This window comes from Equus caballus, chromosome 10, assembly GCF_041296265.1.
Source record: "Equus caballus isolate H_3958 breed thoroughbred chromosome 10, TB-T2T, whole genome shotgun sequence".
NCBI lineage: Eukaryota > Metazoa > Chordata > Mammalia > Perissodactyla > Equidae > Equus > Equus caballus.
In genome coordinates this window covers 35,631,376-35,655,248 of record NC_091693.1, presented here as the reverse complement: position 1 = coordinate 35,655,248, position 23,873 = coordinate 35,631,376, and the positions used below count along the sequence as shown (strand labels likewise).

The 23,873-nt window shown below is 39.2% G+C and overlaps 1 protein-coding gene across 1 annotated transcript; it reads right to left on the bottom strand.

Moving 5' to 3' along the window:
• Window positions 1–2,681: 2,681 nt before the first annotated feature.
• DDX43 (DEAD-box helicase 43) lies at window positions 2,682–20,302 on the bottom strand. The gene is made up of 17 exons (XM_023650650.2): window positions 19,962–20,302; window positions 17,930–17,985; window positions 17,124–17,250; window positions 16,146–16,280; window positions 14,672–14,753; window positions 13,544–13,700; window positions 13,190–13,308; window positions 12,592–12,702; window positions 12,063–12,204; window positions 10,227–10,327; window positions 8,666–8,753; window positions 7,480–7,607; window positions 7,166–7,275; window positions 6,027–6,165; window positions 5,408–5,495; window positions 4,637–4,787; window positions 2,682–3,041 (listed from the first exon to the last, which is right to left on the bottom strand). The coding sequence occupies exons 1-16, from the start codon at window positions 20,191–20,193 to the stop codon at window positions 4,674–4,676; spliced, it is 1,929 nt and encodes a 642-aa protein (XP_023506418.1). The 5' UTR covers window positions 20,194–20,302; the 3' UTR covers window positions 2,682–3,041; window positions 4,637–4,673.
• Between the last annotated feature and the right edge of the window lie 3,571 nt (window positions 20,303–23,873).

Below are 23,873 nucleotides of genomic sequence, written 5' to 3'. Positions count from 1 at the left end.
CATAGTTATTTTATCATTTGATAATTTCAGTATTTCTCGTTTACTTCTGCTGCTCTGTCGTTTCTTCTGGTTCTCATCTGTGGTGCATAGGTATGTATTTATTCTTTTTATTGATACCGTTCTTTGTTCTTGAAGGACTATTTGTGGAGAGTCTTATTTGCCGAGTGAAGGTGCCTTACTCCAGAGATGATGTTTGCATTTACCAGGCTTCTGGGGGAGCTCAGCAGTTAGTGAACCCTCACATCAAGATTATTTCTGGAGGCCTCTTGGACCACCTAGGCAATGTGAACCTGGGCTTCACATCTGCATAACCTGGGGCTGCAATTCTCAATGTTACTTGTCACTTTTCAGTTTGACTCCTAGTCTTCAAATTGCCAGGGCCACTTTGCTTGCAGAAAGCTGGAAGTGAGTTTACTTTTGGTTTACCTCACCTTAAGGTGTTAGCCCTTTGGGGTCTTAATTTAATGTGAGGAGGGTCTTATTTAAATTCTTTACCTGGAGTGGACCTTGCTCCTTGATGTTTTGTCACCAAAGTCAAAATCCAGTTTTTTGATATAGGAATCTATGCCTACGAAGTTATTATAAGAGATACAGGCTCCCGTGGGCCATGGAGCTTCCAAGCCAGGGTGGACCTCATATCCACCAAGATGGGCCCACAGTTGGCCCTCTGTATGGTGTTTATGATCTGACGCTGGTTGAATCCACCCATGTGGAACCCATGGATAGGGAGGGCCAACTAAGGGACTTGAGCACTGTGGATTTTGGTATTTGCGGCAGTCCTGGGAACCAATACCTGGCGGATAGCGAGGGATGACTATATCCTTTTGCTACTGAACTGTCACGTGGGAGCGCCAATGAGACTAGGTCCAATATATGGACTTCTGCGAGGGCTACTCCCATGAACACCAGACAGTGCCTTGCTGGCAAGCTGAGTTTCCTGTCTCATACTCTCGAGTGAATCTGATGCTGAAACATGGCGGTTGGTGGCATTGTCAGTCTGAATATTTAGTTTAGCCTGGGAAGATGCCCTGTGCCCCACTGGCCTGCACCCCCATCCCCACTGGCCTAGCAGAATAGGGTCATTGAATGAATGTCCTCACGTCCCAAAGGGGTTTGGAGTTGCCTGTGCTCTGCTTCACTCTCTTGGACTTGGGACTACTGGTTCCTTACTGTCCTGCCAACTCTTCTGCTTTTAAGGAGACTTTTAAATTAACAGCTCTATTGAGATGTAATCACGTACAATTCATCCATTTAAAGTGTACAATTCAGTGGTTTTTGGTATATTCAAAAAGTGGTGTAATCATCACCACTTTGTAATTCCAGAACATTTTTATCAGCTCAAAGAGACCCTGTACTTAACACTTCTTATATTTAATTCTGCATTTTAAGAAGGAAGAATGTCTCCTAGCTGTTAATCTAGCCCACCTCCACTGAAAATGTTTATAACCCATATTAATGTATTTTTTCACCTATTTTAATGCATACGTTCATATAACTTTTATTACAAAATTCTTATTGTATACAATTTTTTCTTTTTGAAGATTAGCCCTGAGTTAACATCTACCACCAATCCTCCTCTTTTTGCTGAGGAAGACTGGCCCTGAGCTAACATCCGTGCCCATCCTGTACTTCATATGTGGGAGGTCGCCTCAGCATGGCTTGACAAGCAGTGCTAGGTCTGTACGTGGCGAACCCTGGGTCGCCGAAGCGAAATGGTGTGAACTTAACCACTGCACCACCAGGCTGTCCCCTTACTGTATACACTTTTTGGTAAGTGTTTGTGACGCATTTCCTTGTTACTAGATTTTTTTCTGACAAGTGATATATGCAAATACCAAAAAAACTCAAAAAGTACCTAAGGGCAGTGAAAGTAAAGTATCATTTACCTCCCCAAAGACCATCACTTACACCTCTTATATACCCTAAGAATATGCTTCTCTGTGTACACAGTCTGATAAAACGTTTTTCACTTGATCTTGAAAGCACTGCATCTGTGTGGATAGAGCTGCCTGGTCTTTTCTAGGGTTTGCATTTTATTCCACTGCAGTGCTCAGACTGCTGTTACCTTCTAGAGAGTTTACTTATGTACAGAAGTGAGAATGGCTTGATTTAATGCTATTTTCAGTTTTGATATCAGTTATGCTAGTTTCATAGAATGAGTTGAAGAACTCATCTTGTTTAATGTTTTGTAGCAGGATTTATTTTATTTTCTTATTCATTAATTTCTGCTTTTACCTTTATTTCTTTTCTGTTATCTTACCAATCTTATCACTAATACCAGGAAACTATTATTGCATGAATGAGTAATGTAAGATGAGATGATTATGGCCTGACTATACAAATATGAATACTTCTGTAAATACTAAATGGTAATACATACAAGTAACTATCATGTATGGAGCAAAAAACTACACAAAACTGTAAAGCGAAGTTAGGGAATGTGACTAATCAAAAAACCTTTCATGGAAGTGAAATTATTTTCCTATGATTTATTTTAGCATGCAACTATAGGCTAGAATGTAAGAAACAGCTATTGCATATTTTGGTCCCACGAAATCCTTTTACTGTTTCATTTCAAAGTAGGTAAAGTTTAATCACTGAAGAAAAATACCCCCAAATAAAATACTGTTTAACAAACACAAAATTAAAGGGCTATTCAGAAAGACAGAGATCAGCTTGTCTTTTTATCATAGAAAAAATTTTATTTTGTTAACAGTGTCTTTTTCACTGCCACGACAACATCTGAACAAACTTTAAACCCTTTAGAGACCTCAATACAGAAAAATTACAGGAGACAAAATATGTTTTTTAAATAAAAAGATAATGAAAAGTCAAAAAATTTTAATGCTACACTTCTTAATATCCATGGAAAAAAATTCAAGTTTAAATACTCTTGACTGTATTAAAGAAAGTATAAAATACTTAATTCTACATTTTTAAACACCATTATTTTAAGAATTAGTCAAGTTTCTTCATACTGACAGCTTGTTTCCAATACTTCCATATATCTTAAATAGTACATCTCTAAAAAATCTTGAATTCTGAAAAATAAGTAGAAAAAAATGTAAGTTGCTGTTCTCAAATCTTTTTTTTTCTTTTTGGTGAGGAAGATTGTCCCTGATCTAAGATCTGTGCCAATCTTCCTCTATTTTATATGTGGGACTCTGCCACAGCATGGCTTGATGAGAGGTGCATAGGTCTGTGCCTCGGATCTGAACCTGTAAACCCCAGAACACTGAAGCAGAGTGCGCGAACCTAACCACACACCACCATGCCAGCCCCTGCTGTTCCCAAGCCTTTTAAAAAATTTTTAATTGTGATAAACTACACATAACAAAATTTACCATCCTAACCATTTTTAAGTAGTATTAAGTAAATTCAGTAGTATTAAGTATATTCATTATTCTACAACCAATCTCCAGAACTGTTTCATTGTGCAAAACTGAAACTCCATGCCCATTAAATATCTCATTCACCCCCCCCCCCCACCAGCTCCTGGCAACCACCATTCTACTTTGTCTCTATGAATTGACTACTCTAAGTTCCTCATGTAAGTGGAATCATACAGTATGTCCTTTTGTGACTGGCTGATTTCACTGAGCATCATGTCCTCAAGGTTCATCCATGTAGCACGTGTCAGAACTTCCTTTTACATACTGCTTTGCATATCCACTCACCATGCAACACCTTTTGGCTATTATGAATAAAGCTGCTATGAACATGAGTGTACCAATCTCTCTTAGGGACCCTGCTTCAATTCTTTTGGATATATGCCCAGAAGTGGAATTGCTGGATTATAGTTTTAATTTTTGGAGGAACTGCCATATTTTGCATACTGGATCCACCATTTTACATTCCTACCAACCGTGTACAAGGGTTCCAATTTCTCCACAGCCTTGCCAACATTTATTTTCTGTTTATTTGATAATAGCCATTCTATAGTAGCCATCCCAATGAGTGTGAGGTAATCTCACTGTGGTTTTGATTTGCATTTCCCTAGTGATTAGTGAGGTTGAGCATCTTTTCATATCTATTTGTATTCATAGGTTCATTGGCCACTTGGAGAAATGTCTATTCAAGTCCTTGGCCCATTTTTTAATCTGGTTGGTTGTTTCTGTTTGGTTTTAGGAGTTCTCTATATTGTAGGTATTAATCCCTTATCAGATATATGATTTGCAAAAATATTTTCTCCATAGTTTATCCATATGGTCCCCTACTGAACTTAGTTTTGTCTTTTATACTACAAATACTGCTCTAATAAATAAATCTTTACTTGTATATGCAAACACTTATAGATATTCCTAGAAGAGGAACTGCTGGATCAGAAGGTATATGTATTTATAACTGACACAGTACCAAATTGCTCAGAAGAGGTTATACCACTTTATACCTCCACCAACTCTATTACCCTCTTCATGATCCTTCTGTACAACTTCAAGTTTATTTTCGCAACTCTGAATTAATACTTCTAACTCTAAATAAGATACATTAACTGGAAATTTAGGTAACAGATCAAGACTAATACCTAATAATTTCCTATGTCAATGACTTAGAGATAATGCTGATTGCAACACACTAACAAAACCTCATTAAGGGAAAGAGGCATTTGAAAGTCCAGGTGCTATTCAAATTTTACCTTCTGTAAGTCGGCTTGCACCACTTCAACACAGACATTAATAAAACTTCTTGGGTTTTCCTTGGGGTCTTCCCAACTTTTTTTCCATTTCTTTTTTCAGTTTATTTGCTTTGTATCTTTCAGCCATTGACACAAGGTCCTCTGGGATACTCTAAAACCATTAAATGTATTATTAGGAATGAGATTTTTCTTTTAGTGTAACAGTTTTTCTACAGTATGCTAAAAATGCCTCTGAATCATTTCAGTCAGAGAATCTCCACAATTGATTACATGACATCTTTCAAACAGAATGAAATGTGTCTTCCTGCACATTAAACTCTGAGGCTATCTTCAGGCTATAAAACCAGACTGATCTTAAAAACCCCCATCATTATGCTACTCCCCTCCTTGCATAGCCCCTTCAGTTGCTTTCCAGTGACCTTAACATGCCTTATCTGGTGCCACGTACTGCACGTTCTTTGTCACCTCCAGGTCTGCGTATCTTCTCTTGCTGGAACACTTCGCCCATTCTACATCTCTCCCAACCTCCAAACCCACTGGCTTCTTCCTGAGCAAGGTTTTCACTGATGCTCATCCCTATTAGATTAGGTTCCCTAATTATACGATATGGTAGCTCCTTACCGTGCCATGCTACAGCCCTCACATGTTTACTTACTTATTTTATCTGTCTTTCTTGATAAACAGTAAGCCCCAGTACTTGGAATAAATGAAATTATTTTAAAATTAGAAAAGTGATATGAGGTAGAGTTCTAATAAGTTGTATATTCTCACCTGATTTGCTCTTTCCAGAATATTAATTAATTCATTGGCAACTCTCCAATCATTTCTAGTGAGAAGGGTAATTGACACTCCAGTTCTCCTTTAAGGGGGAGAAAAACTCATGTAATTTGAGTTATAATTTATATTCATGCTTCAGTTAGCAAAACAGAATAAAAACAGCAGTAGCAAACCCTCAACTCTTTCACAAGCCCTAATATGTGTTATATATTACAGTTTAGCATCATTGGAATAGCCATTTGCAATCTAAATAATCAGCGGTGGTTGTCACAGGGGGCTTATGATGGTAGTACTCTCCGCGGGAAAAGAGGTCCTCTTACAGATGCCCGGTTGGACAAGAGAGTTACCATAGGGTTTAGCTCACTGTTGTAACACTAGAGATATAAAGCGAAGAGTGAAATCGGAACCAGTTACATGCAGCTAATCATAGAGGGGTCTGCTTGACCCTAGAACAGACCAATTGGACAGGGATAAAGTAAAAGCAAAGTAGATTCTGGGGCAGAGCAATTGACAGGCAAGAGAACAAAACAGTTTTCTAAGTGAGAGCAGTCTCTGAGGGGAATAATGAGGAGCCAGGGTTGGCTTCTTCCACGAGTGGACTATGCAGACTTACCCTGCCCTTCCAGTGCGCCCTACCCTGTGCACATATTCTTCAATGTTCCGGGGAAAATCATAATTATAGACATGTGTGACATCATGCACGTCAAGCCCTCGAGATGCTAAGTCAGTAGCAATCAGTATTCTCACTTTACCTAAAGAGTAAAGCCAAAAAGAATATAGACACACTCTGGCATAAACCAACCCAAGGCATATCTGAAAAGTATATTTTCCCCTAATATCTAATCAGGTGAACTATTACTGCTTCTAATATTAAAACACTTATGATGGGGCCGGCCCTGTGGCTGAGTGGTTGTGTTCATATGCTCTGCTGCAGCGGCCCAGGGTTTCGCCGGTTTGGATCTTGGGTGTGGACCTAGCACCGCTCATCAGGCCATGCTGAGGTGGCATCCCACATGCCACAACCAGAAGGACCTACAACTAAGATATACAACTTTGTAGTGGGGGGCTTTGAGGAGAAGAAGGAAAACAAACAAAACACACAAACTATAATGAAAATGGGAAAGGGATATTTATAATCTTTCTTTTTTACTTTTTTTAAAGATTGGCACCTGAGCTAACATCTGTTCCCAAGTTTTTTTTTTAATTATTCTCCCCAAAGCCCCCCAGTACATAGTTGTATATTCGAATTGTGGGTCCTTCTAGTTGTGTCACGTGGGATGCCACCTCAACATGGCCTGATGAGCAGTGCCACATCTGTGCCCAGGATCCGAACCGGTGAAACCCTGGGCCCCCGAAGCGGATCCCGCGAACTTAACCACTTGGCCACGGCCCGGCCCCTAGTCTTTCTTTTTAACTGCTGGCAAGTTACAACACAATAGAAATCATGGTTCAGCAAATGGCCCCTGAATCATCTGAACCATGTCACAAAGATGTATGCCTTTCAGGTCACTTAATAGAAATCTCCCCCACTGCAAATTACCTTGATATCCAGGTTTAAAAATTAGCTTTTTGAGTTTGGATAGTTCTGAGAGTCTGATTAATAATATTTAGAGCTCTAACAGGTATAGTTTTGGAATCTGCAAGTGGAGGACAGATCTTAGAAATGGGTTCCCTGAAAAGGTGCTGTCACTCAGCCAAGCCCAGGCATTGTATGCTTTTAAACAACAACAAATACTAATTGCATAAAAGTACCTGTTTTAAAGTTTTCTAATGCTCTCTCTCGATCGCTTTGCTCTCTGTTGCCGTGCAGAGACTCCACTGATATATGTTGGAGAATGAGGTCACTTGATAAGTGATCAGCACTTAGGCAAAAGATAAAGTCAGTAATCTTAAGTGCTTATTCTAACACACCATTAGTTCACTAGTTTTACCTCTATTAGCGAAACTCCGAAATAAGGTACTGTAAGACATACACACCCCCATTTGAAATTAGTATACAAACAGAAATAATGCTAAACAAACCAGTTTGACTGATGCTTAAAAATGTAAAAGAGAAAAATACTTACACAGCTTTTCTGCTGACAAACACTATGACTTTGTCTTTGGGAGACATGCTCTCTAGGAAAGTCTGGATGTGAGATCGTTTCTCTTCTTCTGTGGTGACAATTATATTCTGCTTCACGGTACTCACAGCCTGAAGGGTTCAGAGACCACAGTACATCAGCATCGATGGGCAAACCTCACACACTGGCTCGAAATATATCTATTTCTATCATTGGTTACTGTTTTAATAAACTACTCACAGGAAAGAAGGGAAGTCCTTGCAAAATTACCTGTTTCTACTTAAAGATCAGTAGCTCAGCCTTTCACTTTTCTATCACTTACTCACCCAAGCTAAGTTGGGAACCCCTGCATGCTTGGGAGTGTGCTGAAAGCAAGTGGTTACCATTGGAGGAAGAGAAACACACATGGGGTGAGGCCAAGCTTACAAAAACTATCATCATGAAGTTTGGGTATAGCCCTTCCAATGAAGGAAGATGATCAGCTTAGGACACAGGAGTTTGCATTCAACGAGTATTTTGACAATTTAATGCAAAATAAAAGGTAGCATTGGTACTATTTTTTGACCCAGAGATAAAACAGGCTTTAATAGCATTTAATGACAGGAAAGAATCAAGCATTTATCCTGCCTTTTGTGAAATTTAATGAAATGAGCCTAAGCAATCACCCACTATTATTAATTGCTAGTGATTAAGTAAAAAGTCAATTTTCATTGATGATTAATTTGAAAGGCCAATTTCAATTACTAAGTGAAAAGCCAGAGAACTTTATAATGGAGGAGAGATAGAATGCAGATCTTTGATTATGAATTGTTTCATTACTAACAACATCTGAACCCATCGATCAATCTTACCTTCACAAAAAGAGCACATCAGACTTACATCTATGCACATCTGTAGACCTTGTTTAGAACCTGATTCTAACAGAGTTAATAAAAATGGGATGTCAGGAAATTAGGAACACTGACTGGATATTTGATGGTATTAACAGATTATTAAAATTTTAGATGAGTGATAATAGTACCGTAGTTAAAGATTAGTGTTTTAGACATAAAGAATTTATGGATAAAATCATAGCCATCTAGGATTTGCTCTAAAATTAGGGAGCAGACAGAGTAGACATGCCAAAACACAAAGTAATTAAAACTTCCATAATAATATTTTTAACAATAGTAATAAAAAACAAGCTTACAACTAGGTCCAGAGTACCAACATATACAATCATTGGCTCTTTCAAATAAGATTGTGCGAGTCGACGGACAGAATATGGCCACGTTGCACTGGAAATAAAACATGATACACAAATATTAAAATTATAAATCAGGGGCCAGCCTGGTGGCGTGATGGTTCAGTTTGCATACTCCACTTTGGTGGCCTGGGGTTTTGCAGGTTCAGATCCTGGTCACAGACCTACACACCGCTCATCAAGCCATGCTGTGGTGGTGTCCGATATGCAAAACAGAGGAAGACTGCCACAGATGTTAGCTCAGGAACAATCTTCCTCAGCAAAAAGAGCAAGACTGGCAACAGATGTTACAGGGCCAATCTTCCTCACCAAATAAAATACAATATAATAAGATTTATTATAAATCAAATATTACTAAGTTTCCTTAAGAATGCTATGAACCAGGGGCTGGCCCCGTGGCCGAGTGGTTAAGTTTGTGTGCTCTGCTGCAGGCGGCCCAGTGTTTCGTTGGTTCGAATCCTGGGCGCGGACATGGCACTGCTCATCAAACCACGCTGAGGCAGCGTCCCACATGCCACAACTAGAAGGACCCACAACCAAGAACATGCAACTATGTACTGGGGGGCTTTGGGGAGAAAAAGGAAAAAAATAAAATCTTTAAAAAAAAAAAAAGAAGAATGCTATGAACCAAATTACCTATGAAAGACAAATTTAGTATTTTTCAATAAGGCAGATTTTACAGAAAACTAATGTTTCACAAAGAATTGTTCAACTATAGTGAAGCTACTAGATGAAACCTTTAAATAAGTTTAATAAATAGGTTTCTAAATCAAAGGTGAGAGAGACCTATATTTTAAATTCTAATCTATGGAAAGGTAAAATGAATTTAAGTGTTAGACTAGCTTTCTCTTGGCCTTTATAAAAGACAAAAAACCTCTAGAATTTTTCATACATTGTGAGCAGGCAAAACCAAGTGCTTATGTCAAATAAAAACATTTTAAGTGTACTGATGAAAGGCTCTGTAAAGTGAAATGTTTCTTCAACCATATGTATTATGAAAATAACCGCCTTTTGTACTTTCACAGTAATTATACAATGATGGGAAAAGTAGTAGGAAAATGAAGTGAGGAAATTTAGTATTTTTCCTCAGTTATACACTACTCTTTTTAATGCTTATGACACAGAAGATATAAGCCCAGGTCTATAGGTTACTCTGCCTTTAAACAACAGTCACTGTTTCCTCACTTTTATCTTGGGCAAAAAAGTCTTCAGTAACCAAATGTTTACCTCTAAGGCCAGGTGATCACTTAGGACCCTACTATGCAGCAGCCTCCCCAGCAGGAATCCCCTGTGCATGTTTGATAGAAATCTCTACTGTAACCTAGGTAACCTAACAGCCACGTGACACTGTTACACTGAGTTGCTGAACTAAGTGATGACATGATCTTTCACCTAAGGATCTCAAAATGTTCTCAAGTAAAGCTCTAAAATCCTGTGGGGAAATCAACCAAAAAGAACGGATTCCAGTCCAATGGTTTTGCAGATGAGCAGTCATGCATCTACTTACCTTGTCATAACAGTCTGCCTGTCTGGGCGCACATCCAACAAAATCTTCATTATCTGGGGTTCAAATCCCATGTCCAGCATCTTGTCGGCTTCATCTAATACCTGCGTTAAAAATGGTTGTGGCTGACTATGGAAAACAGTACAGAGATTCCTCAAAAAACTAAAAATAGAACTACCATACGACCCAGCTATCCCACTACTGGGTAGCTACCCAAACAACTTGAAATCAGTAAGTCAAAGTAACATACGCACCCCGATGTTCCTTGCACCACTATTCACAATAGCCAAGACATGGAAGCAACCCAAGTGCCCATCAACCGAAGATGTGGTATATATATAATGGAATACTACTCAGCCATAAAAAAAAGACAAGTTCATCCCATTTGCAATAACATGGAAGGACCTGGAGGGAATTATGCTAAGCCAAATAAGCCAGACTGAGAAAGACAAACACCAGATGATTACACTCATATGTGGAATATAAACAAACATACGGACAAAGAAAACAGTTCAGTGGTTACCAGGGGAAGGGGGTTGAGGGGTGGGTACTGGGGGTGAAGGGGAGCACTTATGCGGTGACAGATAAGAAATAATGTACAACTAAAACTCACATAGATGTAAACTATTATGAACTCAATAAAAAAAATTAAAAATAGAAATACCATATGATCCAGTCATCCCACTATTGGGGATCTATCCAAAGAATTTGAAATCAGCAATTCAGAGAGACTCATGCACCCCTATGTTCATTGCAGCATTATTCACAGTAGCCAAGATGTGGAGGCAACCTAGATGCCCATCGACTGATGATTGGATAAAGAAGATGTGATATATATATACACACACAATGGAATACTACTCAGCCATAAAACAGGATAAAATCGTCCCATTCACAACAACATGAATGGACCTTGAGGGTATTATGTTCAGCAAGGTGAGCCAGATAGAGAAAGACAATCTCTCTGTGACTCCACGCATATGTGGAAGATAAACAAACACACGGCAAAAAAAGAACAGATTGGTGGCTACCAGGAGAAATGGGGAGTGGGGGTGGGCACAAAGGGTGAAGTGGTGCACCTATAACATGACTGACAAATAATGTACAAGTGAAATTTCACAAGGTTGTAAACCATCATAACCTCAATAAAAAATAAAACAGAAAAAAAATGGTTGTGGCTGGATTAGATATGGAAGGCAGCTAATATGTATGCTCTCTTTTATGAATACCAAAAAGGTAATTTTTTCTCATTTTCCCTTTTATGTAAGCAATTATTTTAATTTATCTAAGAGAAAATAAGCTATCTGTAGTTGTAACAGATTGACTTGATCTTTTTAAGTTGGCTAACTAATAGTTTCTAAATCTATTTAAAGATTTTTTTTTCCTTTTTCTCCCCAAAGCCCCCCGGTACATAGTTGTATATTCTTAGTTGTGGGTCCCTCCAGTTGTGGCATGTGGGATGCCACCTCAGCGTGGCTCGATGAGTGGTGCCATGTCCGTGCCCAGGATTCGAACCTGAAACACTGGGCCGCCTGCAGCGGAGCGTGCGAACTTAACCACTTGGCCACAGGGCCTGCCCCCCTAAATCTATTTAATGAAAAAAATTTAAATGTCTAAAACATCCATGTGGACTTTCTATTTTCTTTTGTAATTATCTAAATTTTCCAAAAAGTATAAAAAACATTTAGAATTATCCTAAAAATCCTTATTTTAACATACTAGAGGGACTGGGAAATATTCCTAGGATTTAAAACCATTATAAAATGGACAGCCATCTAAGACAGCTTTTTCAAGTTCAGCTCTTTCTGCTGGTATCCCACACCCCAGCTCTGTGATTACCAAGTAGGTTACACTTTTCAGGTTCACAAAGTTATTCATTTGCAGATCGTTCAATCTTCCTGGAGTTGCAATAATGATATCTACACCTTTTGTCAGGTCTTGTATTTGTCCATTTCTATCTCCACCACCATATATACAAACACTTAAAAAGAAAAGACAGAAGTTCATGTTCAGGCAAGGAATACCCCATCACAACTCAAAATCCCAACCAACCTAAGCATATTGGATATAAAATAACAAAATAAAAGGTATATAAATCAAAAAGAGTAGCAGATCCCTTTGATAGTGATTTGCCCCTTTCTGAGAACTACCTACACCCATCCAGTGACAGCAGTGTGTCCCAGAGAGCCATGTTTCTATCATCACTTGACTCCAGCACCCTGGCTACCACTGATTTGGATCAGGAGTAATAGCTGACCAATGCTGAGCCGTTTCAGATTCTCAAAATGTGTGAAAAATAATGGGGAGAATGTTTAAAGCTACAAATGTTTAAAATACTGATGCAAGAACAGCCAAAGAAATGACTGACCTTTTAAGACCTTTATAAGAATACTTAGAACATTCAGCTTCCACTTGAAGAGCTAATTCTCGAGTGGGTGTGAGGACTAACATGCCAGGTCCATTCCTTTTTTCTCTAGCTCTTTAGAGAGAAAACAGATTAATATTAAAGCATCTGTCTCAGATAAAAAGGGACATTGATTCAGTGCTTTCAAGATATTTAGTAATGACTGTCAAATCACATACATCCACCATAAAGAGTGGAGAAATAGAGAAAAACAGCCAAACAAAAAAAATCCAATGGCCTACCTACCAGCCTTTTCATTTAACACGGCCAATGCTTTCCTGTGTCAAACATTCTCTCAGAGAATAGCATTTTGTACTGGACATGATAATTCAAACAATTTGTTTCCAATGTTTCACTATTAAGACTTTCGGTAGATACTACCTACTGCTTCCTAAAAATGTTTCGTCAATTTCTACTTTCAGCAGCCCAGTACAAGTGTATTTCCCTGAGATGAGGCGTTACCTTTTGACCAATGCAATAGATAAAAGAAACTTTAACTGTATTCTTGGTGTCTGTATCTATTAAACTTTTATGAAGAGAATCCAGCTGTAGAAATTCTTACATTGGTTGAGAGTCCAGATGGATAAACCCAGGCATTAAGTAGGACAGTGTCTTCCCTGTTCCAGTTTGGGCTACTCCGATAAGATCTATTCCTTGTAGAACTATTGGCCAGGCCTGTGACTGAAACAGAACAATAAACGTTAAAATAATCACTACATTTCCTTTTGCCAAGTGTCCCTCCTCTCCTAGTCTGAAATGTCTTTCAGCGAACATGTCTTGAGTGCTGGACACTGGTGGGAAGGAGCTGCGGGGCACGCTCACGGGAGCCAGTTGCTTCCTGGTGATTTAACTTCTAACAATCTGATACTGTTTGGGGGGGAAAACCAGTGAAATATGAGAATTAAAGAAAGCATACCTGAATTGGTGTTGGCTTTTGAAAACCTGCCTTTTGAATGTTTTCCATAACTTCAGGATAACACTGAAAGGCATCCTCAAATTGACATGTGGGGTTGGGGATAGGGCGTTTCTCACCACCTTTCAGGTCATCACACATTATATTATAATTTTCCTTCCTTTAAGGAAAAATGGAACAAGCATTAGTGGCTTTCGTTGCTATACCCCCCAAGCAAGAAACGTTTTCCAGCATTAGTTCACGTCATACCTACAAATTCAACTGCAACTGATTAAAACAAGACTGTTAGTAAAGACAGAGTAAAATGTACTAAGAAATAGAAGTGAGCCTATCTTTTTCTTTTCAGATAGTTGCAGAGAGAAGGAAAAAAAAAAATCACATTGTATGTATGAAATGGGTCAATGAAAGTTTCATGGAAAGGTTAAGAACAAAGCCTGAAAATTATACGCGTCATTATTCAAAAAGCAGATCTGGCAAACACCTGAGGGAGGGCCTACAAGGTGCCACATATATTTCCTCAATTTATCTTCAACAAGCCTGTGAAGTGGGAATTCTTCTCATTTGACAGGTGATCATCATTAGTTACTTGTCCAAAGTCTGAGCCCCACTGAAACCCTAGAGTAACTGTTCTTTCTGCTATACTATACTACCTTAGTTTTATAACAGGCTTTCATCGAAAAAAAACGCTGCCATTAGGACCCTTCATGCCAGATAAGGACTGAAGAGTAAGAATTTATTCTAACATTCAGATATCAGATCAATTTCTTATGATTTTCAAGTTTTAAAAATAATTCTCTAAAACCGCTGTCCAATACAGGAGGCACTAACCATGTGTCTTTTTAAATTTAAAATTTTAAGTTAAAAATTCAGTTTCTCAATTATACTAGCCATATTTTAAGTGTTCAATAGCTATTGACTATTGTGACTATTCCATTAGACACAAATATGGCCCATTTTCCATCTCTGCAGAAAGTTTTATTGGATGGCAATGCTCTAAAGTATATATCATGTAGGATGTGACCAAGTTTTCATTTGAATATGGTCTTCAAATGCAATCATTTCAAATTTTAGCCTAATGAGTTAATCTAATAACCTAACTATACAAATACTTAAAGTAATAAAATGACCCACCTCCAATTGTCTACTTGCATTTGTGACATTGAACTTGTTGTTTCTGACTCCATGTAAAAGTTTTTCTTAATTAGAGGCAAATCTGGGACAAAGACGAAAATTCAAACTTTGACAAATGAGAATTTACATTTCACTGACACTTATTCAAAGTAACAGAAATCAAACTAAAATATGTATTAAGTTCACTTTGCATACACACAGCTTTAGACAGTCATTCTACATTTTGCCAGCCAGGCTTATGCCAGTGTCTAAGAAATTTCCCTTTCTGGGGGCCGGCTCCGTGGCCGAGTGGTTAAGTTCGCGCGCTCGGCTGCGGCGGCCCAGGGTTCGGATCCTGGGCGCGGACATGGCACCGCTCGTCAGGCCACGTTGAGGCGGCGTCCCACATCCCACAACTAGAAGGACCTGCAACTAAGATATACAACTGTGTACGGGGGGTGTTGGGGAGATAAAGCAGAAAAAAAAGAAATTTCCCTTTCTGGTTTGTCTTTCAATTACATTTTTCGCCCAAGAAAGAGATCTTTAATAATTAAGTATAAAATAAAATAAGCCAAGCTTTAGAAGACATACAATCATCACAGCTGATAAATCTCTCAAACATAATAAATTGATTTTATCCTTTCTTTGAAGGTCCATCCCATTGCTTTTTAGGAATAAAATATTTGTCCTTACTTTGTCCCCTAAAGCTATTTTGTTTTCTTTCTTAAATGCCTATCATACCTCCTCCAAACTTAAATCCTTTATCTGGCCTCCCATCCGAAATATCAACACACAGATTGTTGACCATTCTGGTCATGCTTTTGTCAGTCATCTACTTCAGATTTATGAATTGGAAACTGGAACTTCACATGCAGATGCGCTGACCACCACAGTGGAATTAATCATTGTTAATAGAGCTTTTTATTTTTAAATAAATGATGTTGTATTACTACCTGATTCTGATAGCCAAAATTAGTGCCTGAATTTACTCTGAAATTTGGTGAATATAATGTGGAACGCTACACTCCATATATAATTCCAAGTGAGAATTTCATCTAAAATTAAATTTCAAAAACCCATCTCTTCTCAAGAACCGTATGCCCTCATTAAATGTTGTCCCTCTTACTTTGCCCTTGTCAGCTAAGACACTCCAAGACCAAGTTCTGCTCAATCACAGCAACAATGTTAACACCTGAGGGTTGGCCTGTTTATGCCTCTCATTTCCCCCTGGGACTGATTTTCTTTTTATTTTATTAAACTTTTGCAGTGAGTTACCTCGAATAAGACAAGGTGCAGACAAGTTTAATATTTATAGCATAAACCACAACGCAGACAACACAGAAACTATCATGCCCCAGGGGCTCACCGCAGCACTTCAAATTTTACTATCATTTTTCATGTAGATTTCATTACAAAAAGTAACACACTTTATAGAGGATAAAAACCTTAAGAGAAACACCAAGACCAAGTATAAATGTCAGGATGCAGCACTAACCTGCCCACTTTTTTTTTTCCCATTTCAAACCTTCTTCTCGAATTTGATCCCAGTCAATCAATGGCTGATCTTCCGTGACAACACTGACATTTGCCCTTACACCCCTTCCAGCAGAAGGGTGGAGTGCAACGATATCTGTTAAAAATATTCTCACCAAATTAGTTTCAAAACAAATCCTACCAGTACAAAATCCCCAGAACCATTTTACTATTTTGTTTTAATAACCAGACAGTAATGCTAAATATAAAATTTAGGGCTTTAGTACTATGGTACCATGACAATTCTGGTCATGCTTTTGTCAGTTATCTACTTCAGATTTACGAATTGGAAAAAAAATTTAATTTATTGGAAAAGAGAAGTTAAACAGTACGAGAGCCTAGTGTCTGCTAATAAATCACATGTATCACTTAATCTTTACAATACTCCTGTGAGGCAGACATTACCCCAGGTTAACAAATAAAGAAACAGTCTTAGAGGCTTCTTGGAGATTCCTTTCCAAGAAACAGTAAGAAGCAATGCTGCCTCTGAAGCCAAGACCCTTCTTTTTACTTGCTTGTTGCTTCTGGAAATGGTTCAATAATGGCTTTTCTCGAGTCTAAGCAGATCTGAGATTTTTAAAATACCAAATAATTAGGCAGTTTTCAAAGTAAGTCGTGTTTAGGGAAGAGACCATGGCGACAGGAGGCCAGGACTAATCCTTGCTCTATCATTAACAGTGAACTGTGTTAAAAGGCTGTTTTGTTTTTTTCACTCACCTGTGGCTAAAAGTAAAACTGCTAGGCCTAATCACAGAGATTAAGTGTTGTAGTGTAAGGAAAAAAGTATTCTGGGATTCCATCGCAAAAAACTTCTAGATTAGATCTAATGATGGCAATCTAAATCTTTGTAATCAGAAAAAGCATCAGCTATAATACGACTTATAACACTGAATGAAATTTTAAAAATTTTACAGGGCTTTAGTGAGCAAAAATTACTTACCAACTCTGGGTTCTGAATTATAATTTTCTTGTTTTTTAACAAGATTATCTATCACGGCTTTTGCTTTTGTCTGCATCATCTTGCTGCCAAAAATTTTGACTTCTGCTTCGGGATACCCTTTTATTATCTAGATACAAGGGGAAAAATAGAGGAGACTGGAGTCCCTTCACCATTTCTCCCTCCAACAGTCACTCAACTTCAAGTAGTATAAAACATAAGATAAATATGGTATTGCTGTCAATCAGTGTCGGATCTATTATGGAAGGCTTTTGTGCAGGAAAAGGTCATGAACACAGGATTTGTGTTTTGGAAAGATGCTCTGGCCACAGTGGAGAATGGTTGTAGGAGGATAAGCCTAGAAGGAGGATGATCAGTTAGGGGAGAATGCCCCAAATGATCTGATTCCCTTAGAGAAATACAGGACATAGAAAGGACTCTGTGATGGACTGGTTGTGGGATAAGAAGAGTGGGTAACCTGAGATTTCTGGCTCGGGAACCTGGGGAATGATGCTGCTGTTTACTGAGATTGGGAGCACAGGAGCAGCTCAAGGTTTGAGGGATAAAGGTCAGGAAGGGCATGACGAATATTCCCAAGATCTCATTCCTCAGTGGAGATTCTCTCTAAAGATTTTTACCTTCATGAGTCAAAAAACATAGACTAGAATGGAGCACAGCTCAGGTGAGTTCTTGGAAAGAATGGCAGTATGAAGAGCTTGGGCTACTTATCTAAGTTACCACAGTACATCAAAAACTAGAGTTAGGAATGAACTTTGCTCTTTAAGAATTTAGGAACACAGATCACTTACTTGTATTTTGGTGTTTGTTGTACTTTGGATGTCTCTTATTTTTGATCCACCATGACCTGTTTTTAAAAATAAAGAATTTTTTTTTTAAAAAAAGCAAATTGAAATTAACAAAGGGGATTTACACATTTTCCTCTAAGAAACTCCTCTAGTTCTTCCCCAAATCATCCAAACAAAGGCTCCTAGGGTCCAGTAATCACTTTCGGTTTGGAAAAAGGGAAGCAAGAGGTCTCTATTCCAAATTTTGGTGGGTAGTGGGAGGCTCCTTTCCCAGAGACAGATACTAAGGATTCATTATCAGCTCAAGCAAAAGCCATCTGGATGCAAAGTGTTGGCAAGATAGCAGAGAAACTGGAGGCTTTGCACACTACAACTCAACAAAAAAAATTGCAATTAAAAAATGGTTACAGGTCTTGAATAGACATTTCTCCAAAGAAGACACACAAATATCCAACAGGTATATATGAAAAGATGCTGAAATCATCAGGGAAATGCAAATCAAAACCACACTGAGATACCTCACACCTGTTCCAACAGCCATAATCAAAAAGACGACCTAAGTGTTGGTGAGGATGTGGAAAAAAGGGAACCGTTGTGCACTGCGGATGGGGATGCAAACTGATACAGCTACTGTGGAAAACAGTATGGAGGTTCCTCGAAAAACTTAAAATAGAAATACCATATGATTCAGCAATCCCACTTCTGAGCATTTATGCAAATGAATGTAAATCAGGATCTAAAATGACATTTGCCCCTCAGGTTCATTTCAGCATTATTCACAAGCTAAGAGGTCGAAAAAAATCTAAATGTCAACAGATGACCGAATGATGAAAATGTGGCATATACATATAATGGAAGTCTTCAGCCTTAAAAAAGGAAATTCTGCCATTTGTGACAATGAACCTTGAGGACATTATGCTAAGTGAAATCAGCTCATTACAAAAATAAGTGCATGATTTTACTTCTACGAGGCATGTAATATAATTGAACTTATAGAAACGGTGGTTGCCAGAGACAGGGGGAAATGAGGAGCTGTTCAACGGGTGGGTTCAGTCATGTAAGGTGACAATGTTCTAGAGATCTACTACTCAACACTGTTCTTATGGTTAACAATACCGTACTGGACACAAAATTGTTATGTCTGAATTTATGTCGTGTACCACAATTTTAAAAAACTGGATCCAGAACCAACATCAAGTGGTGCTCTCTAGCACGGTGCTTGCACTTCACAAGTGCTCAATAAGTGTTGAGAGCTGAAGTGATTTTTATTGCAAACCTGACCCCTTTAGTTTGTGCAGTGTCACTCTTCAGATCCCTGAGCCCGAGCCTCCCTGAAGGGTCAAGGAATCTCTGGCTGGCCTGCAATCAGTCTTACAGCCCTCTATTTAATAGAAGCCTACAAAATCTGTTCATTTTTTCAAAACAGGTTAAAAAAGAGGTAAAGCAAAATATTAGCTCCCATACCTAATGGGCAAAATGTTGGAATTCCTCCTTAGACTTAACGGCAAGAAACGGAGTAAATCTAAATTCCAATAATTTCTAAATGCTTTTCAAAGAAATTTATAAGACTCAAGATAAACTCAGAAAAAAGATCCTGTTTTTCAGCATATAACTCATAATCAAGTTAAAGAAACTACATGCAGGACACAGCTATTGCTCCGAGCAGCACTACCGTACCATCCTAAGCTTCTCATCTTCGGTTAAGGGCTCTAATGGTGCTCAAACGGACTGATTTCAGCACCGCTTTGTCTCCGTTTTGGGGCAAGCTGTCAAAGGCCTGATCTTTCAACTCAAATAATTCTTAAGTTTTCTAAAAGTTTGCTCTCTTCAAACATCGTCGCTTTAAAATATCAAAAGGTGCATTAAAAGACATCATTCTAGCACCAGAAGGCACTAGAAAGGTCGAGGGACCTGAGTCTCCTCAGGCGGCAGCTGCCTGCGGGCGAGGCGGGCGAGGCGGGCGAGGCGGGCGAGGGGCGGGCGGGGCGGCCCCCCCCGTCCCCCGCCCGCCCCCCGCCCGCCCCGTCGCTCTCACCGATCACCGCGCCGACCCAGTCGCTCTTCAGCCCAAAGCAGAGCGGCGGTTCCCAGAGACCGGCGGCCGCAGACTGCCGGCGGCCGGGGGTCTCCCTCCAGCCGCCAGCTCTGCCGCTCGGCTCCTCTGCCGGCCTCGAGGTTCGCCGGGAAGCAACGACCCATGGGGAGGCGTTGGCGCTCGCATCTTGCCGGGACATGGTTTGGCGAAGAAGGTCCTGCGCGTCCGACATCGCCGCGGCCGCCTGCACCCCCGCCCGCGCCGTCGCACGGCTAGCCTTCGCGGCGGCCACGCCCGGCTGCTCAAGGGGCCCGCGCGAGGCTCGCCCCGCCCCGCCCCGCACAGCCGCACAGCCATTGGTGGGCGAGACGTTGTGGGCGGGACCCTCGCGTTTTGACCAATCCGCTCTCTAAATCATGCGTGCGCATCCTGAACGAGTTGGGCGCCGCCCGCGCGTTCGTGACTGGGCGTGGGGCTCGGCCGAGCTCCTGCGTTTTGCCTTGCTCGACTCCCTCCTCCGGTACCCCGTTCTCAGTGGCTCGGAAACGTTATTAACCGTGGCTTGTAAACATCACTCAGTTTTACACCGGGACCCAAAACATACATAAAAAATTTGAAACAAAAAGTTGACAAAACAGTGTTTACCATTGCTACGTGAACAGCGTTTTGATATATTTAAGGCTAAATTAGTTTTTAAAAAGTTGGTTGTAATCCATAAAATTTAATCACCCACAGTTTAAAAATCTCTGGCCTAAGAGATGCTGCTTCAGAGCTTCACACAAACACTCAACCTGAATGTTTACTGTAGTTTTAGAGCTAATGAAATAAATTGAATAAATGCCTAAAGCACTCCCATCATTGTAGCCTGACTCTGTGGCTGGACGTATTCCAGGCATGCGAGGCAGCTGGAGCGCCCCTTCTTTGATTAGGATCTTTAAATTGCCTGAACAAATCTCAGTTCAATCATCCATCAAACGTAATAGACATCTGTTGTAACGCTAGGTGCTGTAGTCTGTGCCCAGGATTGGAAAAGAAAAAAGTAGTAGACTTAGTCCATCCAAGATTGTATGGGTTAACTCTTGAACTCAACTCTATGGAGTTAATTATAACTCAGTGTAATAATCTCTGGACAAAAAGGATAGGATGACTGTGCTATAGGAGGACCCAAGGAAATACAAAAACACAAATGTGTTATGCATTTAATCTCCAGGCTCTAATCCTTAATCTGAAAAGGATAGTATCAATAATCTTTAGAGAGGAATTTTGTTTGATTAGGTTTGCTAATATCTTGTTGAGGATTTTTGCATCCACGTTCTTGAGAAATAGTTCTATAGTTTTGTTGCACTGTCTTTGTTTTCGGTATTAGGGCAATGCTGGCCTCATAGAATGAGTTATGATGTTTTCTGTCTGCTTCCATCTTCTGGAACACGTTGTAGAAAATTGGCATAATTTCTCCCTTAAACGTTTGTTAGAATTCACCAGTGAACACATCTGGGGCTGGTGCTTTCTGTTTTCCAAAGTTATTAATTATTGATTCAATTTAATTAATAGATATACAGGTAGGCCTATTCAGTTTGTCTATTTATTCTTGTGTGAGTTTTGGCAGGTTGTCTTTCAAGGAACTGGTCCATTTCATCTAAATTATCAGACTTGAGGGCATAGACTTGATCACAGAATTCCTTTAGTATCTTTTTAAACTCCATAGTGATGTCCCCTCTTTCATTTCTGATATTAATAATTTATGTCTTCTCTCTTTTTTTCTTAATTAGCCTGGGTAGAGGTTTATTAATTTTACTGAATTTTTTCAAAGAACCAGCTTTTGGTTTTATTGATTTTCTCTATTGATTTCCTATGTCCAATTACATTGATTATTTTTTCCTTCTGCTTACGTTAGATTTAATTTGCTCTTCTTTTTCTGGTTTCCTAAGGTGGAAACTTAGATTGATTTTAGGTCTTCTTTTCTAATATATGACTTTAATGCAATATATTTCCCTCTAAGCACTGTTTTCACTGCACCCCACAAATTTTAAGTTGTTTTCATTTTCATTTAGTTAAAACTATCATTTAATTTCTCTTGAGATTTCTTCTTTGACCCATTTAGAAGTGTTTTTGTTTAGTCTCCAAGTTTTTTGGGATTATCTAGCTGTCTTTCTGGTGATTGCTAGTTCAATTCCATTGTGTTCTGAGAACATACATTGTATGATTTCTATTCTTTTAAATTTGTTAAGGTGTGTTTTATGGCCCAGAAGGGGGTCTGTCTTGGTGAATGTTTCATATGAGCTTGAGAAAAATGTGTATTCTGCTTTATTGGATGAAGTAGACCGTAGAAATCAATTATATCCAGTTGATTGATGGTGCTGTTGAGTTCAACTATGTCCTTACTTATCTTCTGCCTCCTAGATCAGTCCATTTCTTTCTTTCTTTCTTTTTTTTAAAGATTGACACCTGAGCATACATCTGTTGCCAATCTTCTTTTTTTTCCCTTTCTCTTCTCCTCAAAGCCCCCCAGCACATAGTTGTAGATCCTAGTTGTGAGTGCCTCTGGTTGTGCTATGTGGGACGCCACCTCAGCATGGCCTGATGAGTGGTGCCATGTCCGCACTCAGGATCTGAACCCGTGAAACCCTGGGCCACCAAAGCGGAGCACACAAACTTAACCACTCGGCCATGGGCCGGCCCCCTAGATTAGTCCATTTCTGATAGAAGGGTGTTGAAGTCTCCAACTATAATGACTGTAGTGGATTCATCTCCTTGTAGTTCCATCAGTTTAGCCTCATATATTTTGATGCTCTATTCTTAGACACATACATGTTAGGGATTGTCATGGCTTCTTGGAGAATTGAGCCCTTTATCTCATTTATATATTCCTCTTTTTCCCTGTTTAATTTCCTTGCTTTGAAGTCAGCTCTGTTTAAATTAATATAGCTACTCCAGCTTTCTTTTCATTAGTTTTGTCATGGTATCTCTTTCTCCATCCCTTTACTTTTATTTATTTATTTTTTTGTTTTTTTTTTGGTCTTTTTGTGTGTGTGTGTGAGGAAGATAGGCCCTGAGCTAACATCTGTTGCCAATCTTCCTCTTTTTGCTTGAGGAAGATTGTCCCTGAGGTAACACCTGGGCCAGTCTTCCTCTATTTTGTATGTGGGACACCACCACAGCGTGGCTTGATGAGCAGTGTGTAGGACTGTGCCCGGGATCCAAACCCGTGAACCCCAGGCGCCCAAGGAGAGTATGAGAACTTAACCACTGGGCCACCGGGCGGGCCCAATCCCTTTACTTTTATCATATATATCTTTATATTTAAAATAGTCTTCTTGTAGACAACATATTGTTAGGTGTTTTTTTTTTTTTTGAGCCAGAACAGTAATGTCATTATTAAAATACATGTATTCCAAGACCAAAAACCAGCATAAAAGCTTAATGAAGAATCCCAGATGTGATTTGTTATGCACACATAGACTTTCTGTAAATAGATTTGTATTGATTTCAGATTTTATGCAACTGATAATTGTTGAGTCTGTTGTCTTGAACTCTTGGTTCACAATCTAGAAACTCCGACCCACCCTGGATCCTTTTAGACTATGGAGCTTAAAAATCGAAGGGATTATACTGGTATATAATATTATACCAATATGAAGGGTAAAAAGTTTTTATTTAAAGATCATCTGATAGCTCCTACTACAGTGCAATCTCAGTTTAACATTGTTTTGAGATCTCACCAAGGAAGGCTTCCTCAAGGAAGGGCTTTTTGGTATTTCAGTAATTCCTTCAAAGGGATGTTGAATCCTACATATTTGATTTCTCTCTAAAGTGACTAGTTTATGCCAAGATTCAAGATATCTATAAAATTAATACCCTTGAGTTCATAGTATCTTTCTGTCCCAGTGTATGATACAATCTTGTATTCTTTTT

What these genes read in the sequence shown, in the direction of transcription:
- DDX43 (XM_023650650.2), bottom strand. Translation starts at nt 20,193, where the DNA reads ATGTCGGACGCGCAGGACCTTCTTCGCCAAACCATGTCCCGGCAAGAT. An exon ending in AGGCAGACTGTTATGACAAG is followed by an intron (nt 8,754 to 10,226) that starts GTAAGTAGATGC and finishes TTTTATTTCCAG; the next exon opens with TGCAACGTGGCCATATTCTG. An exon ending in TTCTGGAAAGAGCAAATCAG is followed by an intron (nt 4,788 to 5,407) that starts GTGAGAATATAC and finishes TAATGGTTTTAG; the next exon opens with AGTATCCCAGAGGACCTTGT.